Below are 14,580 nucleotides of genomic sequence, written 5' to 3' on the forward strand. Positions count from 1 at the left end.
ATCACAGCTCACTGCAGCCTCAACCTTCTAGGTTCAAGCGATCCTCCCACTTCAGCCTCCCGAGTACCAGGGACTACAGGCATTTGCCACTAGTTACTACTGATAGAGGAAATAATTTACAACTTAATAATTGTGTATTTAATGGAATAATCCTACAGTCTAATTTCCCATTCTTTTCCTTATGAACATTAAGGCAAAAAAACAAAACAAAACAAAAACCCCACCTGTTGAAATTGCAGTGAAGTTTAGATCAATTTTAGAAAGAATCACATCTTTAGAAATTGCTTCTTCCAATCCATCAACTGTTACCTCTCAGCTTTTTAAAGACTTTTAATTTTCTCAATGGAATATTATTCTTTTCTTCACGAAAGTCTTATACTTCTTTTGTTGGGTTTATTATAAGATACTTGATATTTTTCTGATACTATTATAGACATTATAATATTTCATTTTCTGAGCACTTATTGCTTATTTAAAGAGATAGGATCGATTTTTTAATAATACCTCTGCTGGTAGGAAGAACTGATTTTTATGTACAGATTTTATACTCAGGAACCCTACTCTCTTATTAATACTAATGACTTATCCATAGGTTCTCTTTCATGTTCTAAATACATATTCATAACATCTGCAAATAAAGGGACAAGTTCCCTCCAATTTTTATATTTTATTGCTTTTTCTTATACTAGTACACTGACTAGAACTTCTAAAGCACTGTTGAGGAAAATAGTTAATAGTAGGCACCCTTGTTTTGTTCCTAATCTGAAAAGGAAAGCTTTCTATTTTATCACTAAATAGGACTGAGGCACTAAATGTCATTATAGCTACCTTTTATCAGATTAAAAATGTTCTGTTCTTGGTCTGCTAAGAAAGTTTTAAAATCATGAAAGAAATTAGAATGTAACTGAAAACTTTTTCTGCATCTCTTGAGATCATGAGATTCTTCTTAATCTGCTAATGTGAATTACCTTGATATATGCATCTTGCTGATTTAACAATATATTCTGGAAAAAAAAATCACGCAATAGTTCATGGAGCTTTTCCTAATTATTGTCTGTAATAGTCCATGTATTGGCTATTCATTCAGCCAATCTTCGTATGGCAGTTAGGTTGTTTCTAATATATTACTATTACCAAAAACACCCCAATAGAGAACCTGGTGTATATGCAAGTATTTAAAAAAAATTTTTTTACACGTTATTGGAAGTGTATCTTCAGAGAAAATTCCTAGGAACAGGATTGCTAAACTCAGAAAACTTGTATATTTTTGTTATTATTGAGCTATTGCTGAACTCTCCTTTAAAGGGACTATTACCACTTTCTATTCCCACCAGTGATGAATGAGCCCATTTCCCTATTGCCTCAGCAACAGTAGTTTTAATGTGCATGTCTTTTATCATATGTGAAGTTGAGTATCTTCTAATATGTTTAAGAGCTATTTGTATATCTTGGGGGGGGGGTGTGTGTACTATCTGTTCATATCTTTTAACCAATTTTCTACAGTTTTGGGGGTGTTGTCACAACTTAAAATTTTCTTTATATATTAAGGATATTAGTCCTTTGTCATTTTGACTTGGATTATGGTGTTTTCTGACAGACAAAAGAGAGAAGTTCCTTTTATGATAGACTATTTTCTCCCAAGTAAACATTAAAAATTCTTCTACCTTTAGGTGAATCACTTTCATAACCTGTAATTGTCTAGATCTTTTAGTTGAAATAACGAGGATGACATTTCTTTCTTCCTTACCAACAAACTTTTTTTTCTGCCTGAGAATATAATAAGGTTTAATCTAACTACTAAATATATTTCTAACAATGTAATATGGAGGCAGTGATTCCAAGCTGGAAAGATACCTACTTTATTCAGTTCTTCCCTAATTCAAGGTAGAACATAAAACATTTCACTCCATCATGAAGGTTCAGTTTTATCTTTACTAAGGAACAGCTGAAGCTATGTAATTAAGACGACAGATAATATAGAAAGGTGTATTTCTCAGTGGTTTCTAACGTGCTCTCTTCCTGCCTAGTCAACTCCTACACTCCCTTTGAGTCTCAGTTCTGGCTAGATTACTTTTGCTAAACTCCTTCAGTCCTTTTATCATTCACTCATAATATACTGTGTCCACCTCTAACCATGATGATGTACTTTTTTTGGCTCTGTCTTACATGGTGAGCATCCTGAAAGACGGGGATGAGTAACTGTTCATGTTTGTATTGTTTGCACTAGTAATAAAGAGATCTTTGTTTTAGAAATATTTTGTTGAATGATAAATGAATTTTACAGTTTTAGAGGTTATTATGCTCTAGTAAACACGTGGCCTGAAAACATATTATCAATGTACTGCCTTATATAATATGCATGAAAGAAGATAAAATACTAGGGTAATACCATACCATTCCAGGGCTAAAGTTAACATATTTGTGTATCAAAGATAAAAACATACAATAATTAAAAATCAAGGCAATGTATTAAAAGCCAGATTTCTAAAACAAAAATGGATGCATTCAACTGTATAGAGTAATATGAGAATAAGTAACTACATTTATAAAACTATACCATCTGCAGCTCCTGCAATGGGCTTTGTACTGAGCAATGCAGGTTCACAGTGATGGAAAGAGACTATGCAGCCCTATAGCAATTTTATTATAGGTCTTTCAGAGCCTCATATGGCAGTAAGCAGTTAAGATTATGCTCACTTGATTTGGTCCATTTAATTTTTTTTTTTTTTCAGGAGACAGGGGAAGCCACTGGTAGATGATGAGCTCCATACGGCAGTCTGATGTCAGCCTCTTCAGCTTTATCTGCCCCAACCTTCCCTTATGCACCAACAGCTGGAGCAAACACGCTCTACTTGTAGCAAAGAAAACTGGAGGAAATTTTTCAATTCAATGTGACTTCTAAAGAAGAGGTATGAGCTAGGAGAGGAAGGTTCTAAGCCTAAGCATAGAGACAATTCTCTCTAAGTAAAAACAATGAATTTCAAGCTTCTGAATCCTTTCACTGCACTAGTGCACTGGGGAACACAAAAAAGTCCATTTAATGATGAGACCTACTTATTAATAAGGTTGTACCTGGATGGATAATTTCCAAATTGCATCATCTGTGAAAAACACTTTATCAATGCAGCGATGGATCCAACAAAATTGAAAAATCGCAACTACAAGTCACAACCATTGATAAGTAAAGATACTGATTATTTTGATATCCTAATGGCCATTTAAAATAAAGTTTTTTTTTTTTATTTTTTTTAAGTAATGTTCAGTTAAAAAAGGCTCAAAAAGAAAATTACTTAGTAGCAGAACTTAAGGCCCAGAGAAAGAAAAGTCACACAGTGGGCAAGGATCTCATAATGCCTGCATGTGAAATTATAAGATGTTTTTAGGACAAGACATAGTATAAGAAATTTAAAAGGCTCTACTCCCAAACTGCACAATAAGTGGACACAGAGATGACTTTTCATATCCTGAAGAGGTTTTGTGATAAACTATAAAAAAATAGCTTCTCTACTGAGTCTACAAATTTTACCAATAAATGACATGCTATAGCATTTGTAAGGTCTATAAACAATGGTGAACTCAAGAAAATTTTTTCTGCTATGAAGGCCCCAAACAAGCAAAGGCTAAGCTGGATTTCACGCCCTGTCCTCAAGTGTACCTCTGAGGAACTGCCCTGGGCTGTACACTGTGGTGTCAAACAGAAAACCCTGACACTGTCAACTCATGGCTTTCTTCACTGAGGTGCTGCTGTCAAAATTCTCACAAATAAAATGAAAAGAGGCTCTAGGTATCACAGAAATGGCTAAATTTGTTCAACAAAGGCCAGTTCACTCAAGAATGTTTTAAAAATTGGTCGGGCATGGTGGCTTACACCTGTAATCCCAGCACTTTGGGAGGCCAAGGTGGGTGGATTACCTGAGGTCAGGAGCTTGAGATCAGCCTGGCCAACATGGTGAAACTCTGTCTCTACTAAAAATACAAAAATTAGCCAGTGTGGTGGTGCATGACTGTAATGAAGCTACTTGGGAGGTTGAGGCAGGAGAACTGCTTGAACCCAGGAGGCAGAGGTTGCAGTGAGCTGAAATTGTACCACTGCACTCCAGCCTGGATGACAGAGCGAGCATCTGTCTCAAAAAAAAGGAAAAAAAAAAGAATGTTTTGAAAACTGTACAAGTGCCTAACCTAGCAATACGGCAGGCTCTCAGAAGAGGGTGTTATAGCCACTGCCACCATGGGGAGGAGATGGGGACTGTGCAAGCAAGTCCTCTGTCCGGGCTGGCCATGTGAATCCCCGACCACCAAGGTGTCCAGCAATCAGTACCACTCTCCCTCCTACAGCTGGTACAGAGAAAAGTGGAGGAACATTTGAGGCTCCTCACTTACAACTTCTCTGTTCCAAGAGGAAGCTGATAAAAATGGATCCCAGCACTTTGGGAGGCCAAGGTGGGTGGATTACCTGAGGTCAGGAGCTTGAGATCAGCCTGGCCAACATGGTGAAACTCTGTCTCTACTAAAAATACAAAAATTAGCCAGTGTGGTGGTGCATGACTGTAATGGATCCTACCCTGCAAGGAGCAGGATCTTCTCACATTTACTAGTTCTGTGTGTGGCCAAAGGCACTCTGGACAATGGAGATTATGGAGAACCAGACTATGAATGGATGAGGAGTCTGGGGTTACATGGAAGGAACTTGAAGTCAGGGAAATCCTTTAAGACCATGTCCTCACAAAGAGAAGAGGAAGGTTGCCATTTCCTTTTTTGTCTCATTATTTCTGCTTTTAAAAAAAATTGCTATTGTTTACATCATATACCACAGCAAAAGGAAAATTTTTCTTTTGGTCCAAAAGGGCAAATGGCATGATAGTCTTTGTTCTAAAATAGTAGTATATCATCACGTAGACCAGAACGTTAAAGAGGCAAAGCCTTCTCAGAAAATCACTAAGGATTGTATCTTCTGAAAACATTGTAATTTGAATTTGCTTATTAAGTTTGTTTGATTTTTATATAATATTTTATAGATGCTTGTCACAGGCACTGGTACTTCAATGAAAGGTCAGTCCTTATGTTGTCTTGGTGCTTTGAAAATTAAATGTCATGAACAAGGAGTACATGATTTTTTAATCTACACTTTCAGGACAGAGTTCATTGAGGTGTCTAAAATGCAAACTCAACATTATCATATCATAATACATACATATGATAATATATATATGTTTTGATAATATACGCATTGCTAGTTTTCACTACTTTTATCACACTTGTAATTAAATTTGCATATCTGGTACACATCTGATTTTCTCTGTCATCCAAATTTGTTTTGAGTATGTATTTCTTTGTGCTGCCAAAATATAATAAAAAAAGATATACTTGATAATGCTTTGCATTATTTTGAGATAATTTTTAACACAATTTAAGATAAAGATACTGCTCAAACTGGTTACAATATTTGGTAGATGGCAGATAACACATGAAATGTGTCTTGAAAATCTTGCAATAGAAAATCTTTGCAATTTGCATTGCACATAGATAACAGATCATGGTGATACCATTTATTTGTTTGAATTGCTGAGTTACATTTAGAGGTAGAACTTGTGGTAAAATATTAAAATACATATACCATTTATTTTAGCTAGCAATTGATTAGCAGTTGAAGAACATGGGTTCCTCAAGCTTTTAAGAGAAAGGCTTTGAAATTATAAGTCAGTTCATTTTGAAATTATTTTAAAAGTTTGAAAAAATTTTAGGGGCCATTATCATTGAAATAATATTATATGTAGGTCTGCTGAATTAAAACTATACCTGATTAAAGTTGTTTGTAAACATAACCATACACTTCAGGTGATATTAACTGCTTGGCCCCTAAACATGTTCTGGATTTCCATAAAAAAAGGAATGCCCTGATAGTTACAGGAAAGCAATGAACATTTGCTGCAGTTTTTGACTTTCTTACATGTGTGTTAGCAAGAAAAGAAACTGCTTCATTTCAGCTGAAAATAAAATCCATGTTTTCTTCTTTCAAGTTCAACTCAGAATTGAGTAGTTATACAGCAGAAAATAAATACAGGTTTGACATTAAATAGGTAAATTTCATTGTTTATTTTGAGTTTCAAAAATAATGTTTTATGCATACATAAGCCAATGTAAGAGATGAAGAACCAGTACCTATGCATAATAATTCTGAAACTGCTAGGACTATTTGAGCTTGGATCATGTTACATAGTAAGAAAATGCTTTTAAAAGTCTTGTAAAAAGTTGTGTCTTGGCTATTTTTAAAGTTATATTGCTTTGGTTTATCATTTTATAGCTTTACTATTCAAGAGTATCAGTAAATTTCTAGGTTATATATAATAGGCTATAAGCTTATACTTTCTATTTAAATGAAATCTACCAAGACTATCTTTAGAAAAGTTAACTCCCATTTTGGCTAACCCAATTATATAACATAAATATGTCTGCCTTATGAAATTAAAAAATTTTGAAAAGGAAGGAAGGAAATTAATATCAAGAAAGGTAAGTAAGCTTAACTACCTTTTTTTTTTTCTTTTCATGAAAGACTGCCTAGAAAGTCATTTTAAATTTTAAATCAGAAAAAAACTATTCTTGGTCATACCGTATCTACAAACCATACGTCATACCCTCACACCTCATTAGCTTAACAGTGGTAATGGTTAGTATATGAGTTGTTCAAAACTCATTAAAGGTATATATTTAAAAGAGTGAATTTCTTTTTTCTTTTCTTTTTTGAGACACAGTCTCGCTGTTGTTGGCCTGGGCTGGAGTACAATGGCACAGCCTTGGCTGACTGCACCTCCGCCTCCCAGGTTCCAGCAATTCTCCTGCCTCAGCTTCCCAAGTAGCTGAGATTACAGGTGCCCACCACCACGCCTGGCTAATTTTTGTATTTTTAGTAGAGATGGGGTTTCACCATGTTGGCCAGGCTGGTCTCAAACTCCTGACCTCAGGTGATTCACCTGCCTCGGCCTCCCAAAGTGTTGGGATTACAGGCGTGAGCCACCACGCCCAGCCAAGTGAATTTCATATATGTAAATATCCCAGTAAAACTGATTTTAAATCTTGGGTTCCCTTTGGGTCACAAGAAACTCTTTCTTGCTCTATAATTAAAAGTATCATCTTGCTATTTCAATGAATATAATTTTACAAGTTATTTTTCAATAAGACAGGCCCTGAACAATATGATCCCAAACCAAATATAGTTAATTAAACTATACATACTCTTTCTTTTAGGGGGAAAAAAACTCAGGGACTAGAAGGGTTCAGTAATGCATTTGTATCTCTGAAATGAAATATCACAATGCTATATCAGAATACAAATTCAGTTTGGGCTTAATCTTACATAGCAAATGGATTTATGATAGAAGTTCCTTTTCATCTGGGCAATCTGAACCCCATAAAGACCTTAATCTGCCCATTTCATGATTTACATCATCTGCTTCTTGTTTGCTACAGAAGTACAGTAAGCAGGAAAACAACCAAATCAGATAGAAATTTATAGAACTGGAAGCTACACCAATTACAGTATGTAGTTTGAAAAGGCAATAAAAATTATCGAGTCAGTGAAACAGCAAAATATCTCACTATCTTGGCAATCCTGAAATACCCTATAAAAGCAAGAAAAATATAGCTCTCTCTTCATAAAATAGATTGGAAAAAATGCCCTTGTACCAAAGAAACATTATTAACAATAAGAGCTACCATTGACTAATAGTGCCTGCAATGTTTCCAATAACCCTGCAGTATAGGTACTGTTATTCCCATGTAGAGATGATGATAAGAGTAACAGCCACCACTAATATTCAGCATATGAACAATACAATGCTAAATGGTTTATACTTAGTATCTTGTTAATCTTCACAATAACCTTATGTATGAGTTAGGCACTATTATTATCCCATTTTATAAAGAAACAGAAGTTCAGATTGGTTTAAGACACAGATGCAAAGTCACTCAACTAGTGATTAGCAGAGCCCAGACTCAAAAGCCCAGTTATCTGTTGGTCCAAGCCTATATTGTTCCTACTCCAAATGACTCCTCCTCAAGAAGTATTCAAACTACTGGAATATGAATTATGAAGAAAGCTATCTGAGCAGCACACAGATTGTATTTAACTATAATGGAAAGCTTCTAGAATCTCTTCTAAAATGCATCACAATATTATAGCAGATTGCTATACTTCCTAAAGTAAACTAGTTTATCAGAAATAAAAACTGTACTTTATAAGAACAGAACAGAACAGAACAGAGTAAAGCAGTAATTGGGAGAGGCAAGAAATTTACCCAGGGTGCTTGCCAAGGTTATTTACAGGGAGGGAAGATACTCATGGAGACCTTCCAGAAATAAAAAAGTTTGCCGTATATTCTTTGCTTCCCTAAAACAAGATGGGGAAGAAAGGGCAATTGTTCAGTATCCAGTCCCATGGGTCCACTTTTAACCACCACAAATTGATTAATTAAAGAAGTACTTATGGCTGGATGCAATGGCTCATGCCTGTAATCCCAGCACTATGGGAGGCTGAGGCAGGTGGATCACCTGAGGTCAGGAGTTCAAGACCAGCCTGGCCAACATGGCAAAACCCTGTCTCTACCAAAAATACAAAAATTAGCCAGGCGTGGTGGCATGTGCCTATAATCCCAGCTACTCGAGAGGGTGAAATACGAGAATTGCTTGAAACGTGGTAGGCAGAGTTTGCAGTGAGCCGAGACCATGCCACTGCACGCCAGGGCTTAGGTGACAGAACGAGACTCTGTCTCAAAAGAAAACAAAACAAAAGAAGTACTTAAGACAGTATACAGAAAAGAATTAACATAGCAGGCCTAAGACTGTTATTCTTAGAAAACCTCCTTGCAAGGTCAGCCCATGGCTGGCATCTGGGATCTTGGATTTGGGGAGGGTTCCCACCATTCCCTGGTAAGAATGGTCACTGTGCCAAACTGTGTACACAATATGGTTTGTGCTAAACACCTTGTTTCCTCTGTAGTCTGGAATTTTGGTCTGTGCCAGGCAGAAGGTACCCACATAACCAGTCCCCAATAAAAGCTTTGGGCACTGACTCTAAAGAGCTTCTCTAGTAGACAACATTGTGCATTTCACATACGTTGTCGCAACTTGTTGCATGGGAAATTAAGCACATCTTATGTGACTCTATAGGAAGGGGATTCTTGAAAGCCTGCACCTGATTACCTCCAGACTTTGTCTGTATGGCTTTTCTGTTTGCTGATTTTGTTCTTGCGTTCTCTTGTAATGATTCCTAGCTATGAATACAACTCTATAGCGAGCCTTGTGAGTCATCCTAGGGAATCACTGAACATGGGGATGGTCCTGAGGACCCCTGACACAGAGAGTAAGATAACTTCACACCATACTTATGAAATAGCTACTGCCAATAAAATTTGCCTAAGATTAGAATGAGCTTTAGAGTGGTTGTATTGCCCCACTAGCAAACACCAAAGTAAGTTTCAAACACCCTGACTTTGGATGCAGTTAAGTAATGTTTATTCTTAATAAGTGATACCTACCGGGAACTCTAGCAGGAAAAGAATCAGGAGACCCTGCTCCAGCACCACCCTCTTCTTCATCTTCTTCAAATTCCAAATTCTCTTCTTCACCAGGTGCCAAAATTCTTCTACATGAAAAAGGGCAGAAAAAGCAACGAACTGCAAAACTAAATATACTAGAGAAGCCTCACAAATACTCGTTTCCCAGGCAAGATGCTGATATTAAAAAATGCTGATAGGTTGGGAGCGGTGGCTCATGCTTGTAATCCTAGCACTTTGGGAGGCCGAGGTGGGTGGATTGCCCGAGCTCAGGAGTTCGAGACCAGCCTGGGCAACACGGTGAAATCCCGTCTCTACTAAAATACAAAAACATTAGCTGGGCGTGGCACCGTGCACCTGTAATCCCAGTTACTTGGGAGGCTGAGGCAGGAGAATTGCTTGAACCCGGAGGCAGAGGTTGTAGTAAGCCGAGATAGCGCCATTGCACGCCAGCCTGGCCGACAAAGCAAGACTCCATCTCAAAAATAAAATAAAATAAAATAAAATAAAATAAAATAAAATAAAATAAAATGCTGATATACTGTTATCACTGTTGATGTCAATGATATCAATAATACCAAAGTTGATATTTAAGAAAACCCAGAAATATCTGAAAAAGAGGTATAAAATAAAATAAGAAAACAAATATAAATGTTTCTTTTACCTTAATGGGACAGGCTGAACATCAAATGGGAATTCTTTATTATATGTAAGAATATTCTTTAGGACTAGAATAAGAAGATAAAGAAACATGAATTCTTCCATGAAGCAAAATAAAAAATTATATCTTAAATGACTAATTTTTAATCAATTTTATTATGCATAATATATATTTTTTAAATTCCCAGCCTTACCACCATTTGAGAGCTACACAGTACATTTGTCTACTGAAGGTCTTAGCAAAATTAAAATATCCATGGTGTACTCTAGGTACCAGTATCCTCAGAGTAATGTCAGATCTCCAAGAAGAGTAAGTTCCAGAGTCTCAGAGCCCTCATGGAAAATGAATCCTATCTACAAGGTCTCAGGTGAGACATGGGGTACCAGAAAAAAAGAAGGCCTCCTCCTTATAGTACTTTAATTAAAATATTTGAGCCTGAGCAACACAGGGAGACTCCTGTCTCTACAAAGTAAAAATAAAAATTAGCCAGGCATGGGGGTGCAGGCCTGTGGTCCCAGCTACTCAGGAGGCTGAGGTAGGAGGATCACTTGAGCCTGGGGGGTCAAGGCTGCAGTGAGCCATGATCATGCCATTGCACTGCAGCCTGGGCAAGAATGATACTCTGTTTAGAAGATGCCCAGTTAGAGATACAGGAGTACATTTTATTTTCAGTCCTGAGAAGATTTCCTCTCAATGTCATCAAACTGGTAGTTTGTAGCAGCAAAGTTATAATTCTCATATTTCTTTTATGATAAAATTTATTATACTGAGTCCTGGCATTCTGAGTCTTAAAAATTATTATAATCAGTCATGTACCACATAATAATGTTTCAGTCAGCGACAGACCACATATGTGACAGTGGTCCCATTAGATTATAATGGAGCTGAAAAATTCCAACTGCCTAGTATATACTATACTTTTTATAGTATATTGTTTACATAGAACTTACTGTACTTACTATATTTTTATCATTATTTTAGCGTGTACTTCTTCTACTTATTAAAAAAAAAGTTAATTTTCTTTTTTTTTTTTTTGAGACAGTCTTGCTCCGTCGCCCAAGCTAGAGTGCAATGGCATGATCTCGGCTCACTGCAACTTCTGCCTCCCAGGTTCAAGTGATTCTCCTGCCTCTGCTTCCTGAGTAGCTAGAATTACAGGCGTGAGCCACCACACCTGACTAATTTTTGTATTTTTATAGAGACGGAGTTTTGCCACATTGGCCAGGCTAGTCTTGAACTCCTGACCTCAGGTGATCGCCTGCCTCAGCCTCCCCCCAAAAAAAGTTAATTATAAAACAGCCTCAGGCAGGTCCTTCAGGAGGTATCCAGAAGAAGACACTGTTATCATAGGAGATGACAGCTCCATGTGTATTACTGCCCCAGAAGACCTTCCAGTGGGACAAGATGTGGAGGTGGATGACAGTGATATTGATGATCCTGACCCTGTGTAGGCCTAAGCTAATGTGTGTGTGTTTCTTAGTTGTCAAAAAAAAAAAAAAAAAAAGTTTAAAACGTAAAAACAAACAAAACTTAAAATAGAAAACATTTATAAAATAAGGACATAAAGAAAAAATATTTTTGTGGCCAGCGCATTGGTTCACACCTATAATTCCAGCACTTTGGGAGGCTGAGGCAGATGGATCACTTGCAGACAGGAGTTTGACACTAGCCTGGTCAACAAAGCGAAACCCTGTCTCTACTAAAAATACAAAAAACTAGCCGGGCGATGTGGCGGGTGCCTGTAGTCCCAGCTACTCGGGAGGCTGAGGCAGGAGAATGGCGTAAACCCGGGAGGCGGAGCTTGCAGTGAGCTGAGATCCGGCCACTGCACTCCAGCCTGGGCGACAGAGCGAGACTCCGTCTCAAAAAAAATAAATAAATAAAAATAAAAATACAAAAAAATTAGCCAGGCCTAGTGGCACACGCCTGTAATCCCAGCTACTCCAGAGGCTGAGGCATGAGAATTGCCTGAACCCAGGAGATGCAGGTGGCAGTGAGCGGAGATCATGCCACTGTATTCCAGCCTGGTCAACAGAGCCAGACTGTCTCAAATATATATATATATATATATATATATAATATATTACATATATATTTGTACAGTTGTACAAAGTGTTTGTATTTAAGCTAAATGGCATTACAAAAGAGTCAAAAAGTTTTAAAAAGTTAAAGTTAATAAAGTTTATATATAGTAAACTAAAGTTAATTTGTTATTAAAGACAGGACAATTTTTACAATAAATTTAGTTTAGCCTAATTGTACAGTGTTTATAAAGTCTACAGTAGCGTACGATAATGTCCTAGGCCTTCATATCCACTTATCACTCACTCACTGCTCACCCAGAGCAACTTTCAGTCCTGCAAGCTCCATTCACAGTAAGTACCCTATAAAGGTATACCATTTATTATCTTCCATATGTATTTTTACTATCCTTTTTCTACCATGTTACATACATAAAAACTTACCACTGTGTTACAACTGCCTACAGTATTCAGTATAGTAACAGGCTGTAGAGGTTTGTAGCCTAGGAGCAACAGGCTCTACCATCTAGGTTTGTGTAAGTGCACTCTATGATGCTCACACAATGAAATCACCTAAGGCTGTATTTCCTTGACTGCATCCCTGTCATTAAGTGACAAATGATTGTATATATACACATAGGTTCTTACATATGTATATACACACATGTACTTCCATATTTATATACACACATTCACAAAGAGGGATTTATCCTGAAGAGAAGTCTTCAAACAATATGGGACCACCTCCTGTGTTCTGGCTGTGATCAATCTGTATTTCAATGATTACATTCTGGCATGTATACTTAAAGAAAGGCATCTTACAATTCTAGCTACCTCTGAAGGGTACTATAAGTATGTAATTCAGCTTCATTTCTGGCCTTATGGGTCCCCAGTAACTACCCATGCTTACATTAAAGTGAATTCACGGCATTAACTGGAAGACCTAAAAGGCTTCCACGACTTTGTATTCAATTTATTCAATCTTTAATTTTGGAGTTCTGCAGTTTAGAGCTAAAATGGTTGTGGCACATTGGCATCCCAAAGGAGGAAAACCAGAGACTGCACGTTGCAATTCCATGACTTCCTCCAACATTCCTTCATCTTCTTCTTTTATATATATAATCTATACCTGTATATATATAATCATATATAATCTATACTCTTCATACATATAATCTATACCTTCTTATATAATCTTATATACATAATCCATAGTATATTCATTCTTATATATGTAATCTATATCAAACCCTCCAGTGAGAAAGAACTCTGAGGCTTGTGTCTAGATTCTCATTCATTCTCTTTCTTTCTTCTTCTCAACAAATACGGATTGAGTGCCTATAATGTTCCAGTCACTGATTTAGGTGCTAAAGAGAACAGTGATCAAGACAGAGAGTCTTTGCCCTCATATATGGATCTCAGACTCTCATCAGAAAAAGCAATAAGCCAACAAGTAAGATAATGTAACTGTGATTAGTGTTATAAAGGACACAGACAGGATGAGTGTGCAAATGGATTAAGCAGAGAAGGAAAACTTTAGCTAAGGTAGTCAGGGTAAGCCTTTCAAAACTAAATTATTAGAAGACATTTGAGCCATGACCTAGGATGAGAGGCACCATCTGCAGGCAGCTGTAGGGAAAGGGCTTCCCAGGAATCAGCCTGGAGCAACAACAAAGGCTCTGAGGCAGAAACTAGTCAGGCTTGTTCAAGGAATAGTATCAACTGTATAGCAGAAGTTTGATAAGCAAGGCAGAAGTGTCAGAAGATGAAAGTTGGAAGGTTTGAAATCAATTCCTAGCCCAAGAATTATGCCAATGACTTGGACATTCACATAGCCACTCTGAATCTCAGTTTCCTCAATTCTACAATGAGAACATTTCCTCAGAGTCTGTTATGAGAATTAAAATCATGAAATTACATAGAAAAATTTAAAGTACAAGTATAAACCTACATTATTATACAACTCATTCTCTATCACTATTCAGCTGACTAGAATCCTTGCATTTCAGATCTCACTAAAAAGCACTACTTTTTTAAAAAAATTATAAGAACATCCTTTCTAAACTTTGTACATGATGGCTCATTGTGAGTAAATAACTTCAACTCAATAAATATCAATTAATCACTAACATAATACTGTATTAGATACTAAGAATGGGAAAGGCGAACAGGTGACAAAAAAGACCATGTGTCCTGCATATCAGAAACAAAAACGTACAGTAATATTTTAATAATAAAATGGGGGAAAAATCATCCTTTAATTTGTGTAAAACACCAATAAAAAAGTTGAAAACTGTATCAGTTACTAGGAATATCTTCCCTTTGTATTGTAATAGAAGAATTAAACAGT

General features: G+C 36.7%; 1 protein-coding gene across 1 annotated transcript in view; it reads right to left on the reverse strand.

The window, feature by feature from the left end:
* AIDA (axin interactor, dorsalization associated) overlaps window positions 1-14,580 on the reverse strand; it is a 42,887-nt gene that overhangs the window by 8,691 nt on the left and 19,616 nt on the right. The window contains exons 5-6 of the mRNA XM_033197641.1: window positions 10,213-10,276; window positions 9,531-9,637 (exon numbers count right to left, since the gene is read on the reverse strand). Of these exons, the coding sequence (XP_033053532.1) occupies window positions 9,531-9,637; window positions 10,213-10,276 (171 nt within the window). The remainder of the gene's footprint in view (window positions 1-9,530; window positions 9,638-10,212; window positions 10,277-14,580) is intronic.

The sequence above is a fragment of the Trachypithecus francoisi genome, unplaced genomic scaffold (genome assembly GCF_009764315.1).
Source record: "Trachypithecus francoisi isolate TF-2019V2 unplaced genomic scaffold, Tfra_2.0 Lachesis_group5, whole genome shotgun sequence".
Taxonomy (NCBI): domain Eukaryota; kingdom Metazoa; phylum Chordata; class Mammalia; order Primates; family Cercopithecidae; genus Trachypithecus; species Trachypithecus francoisi.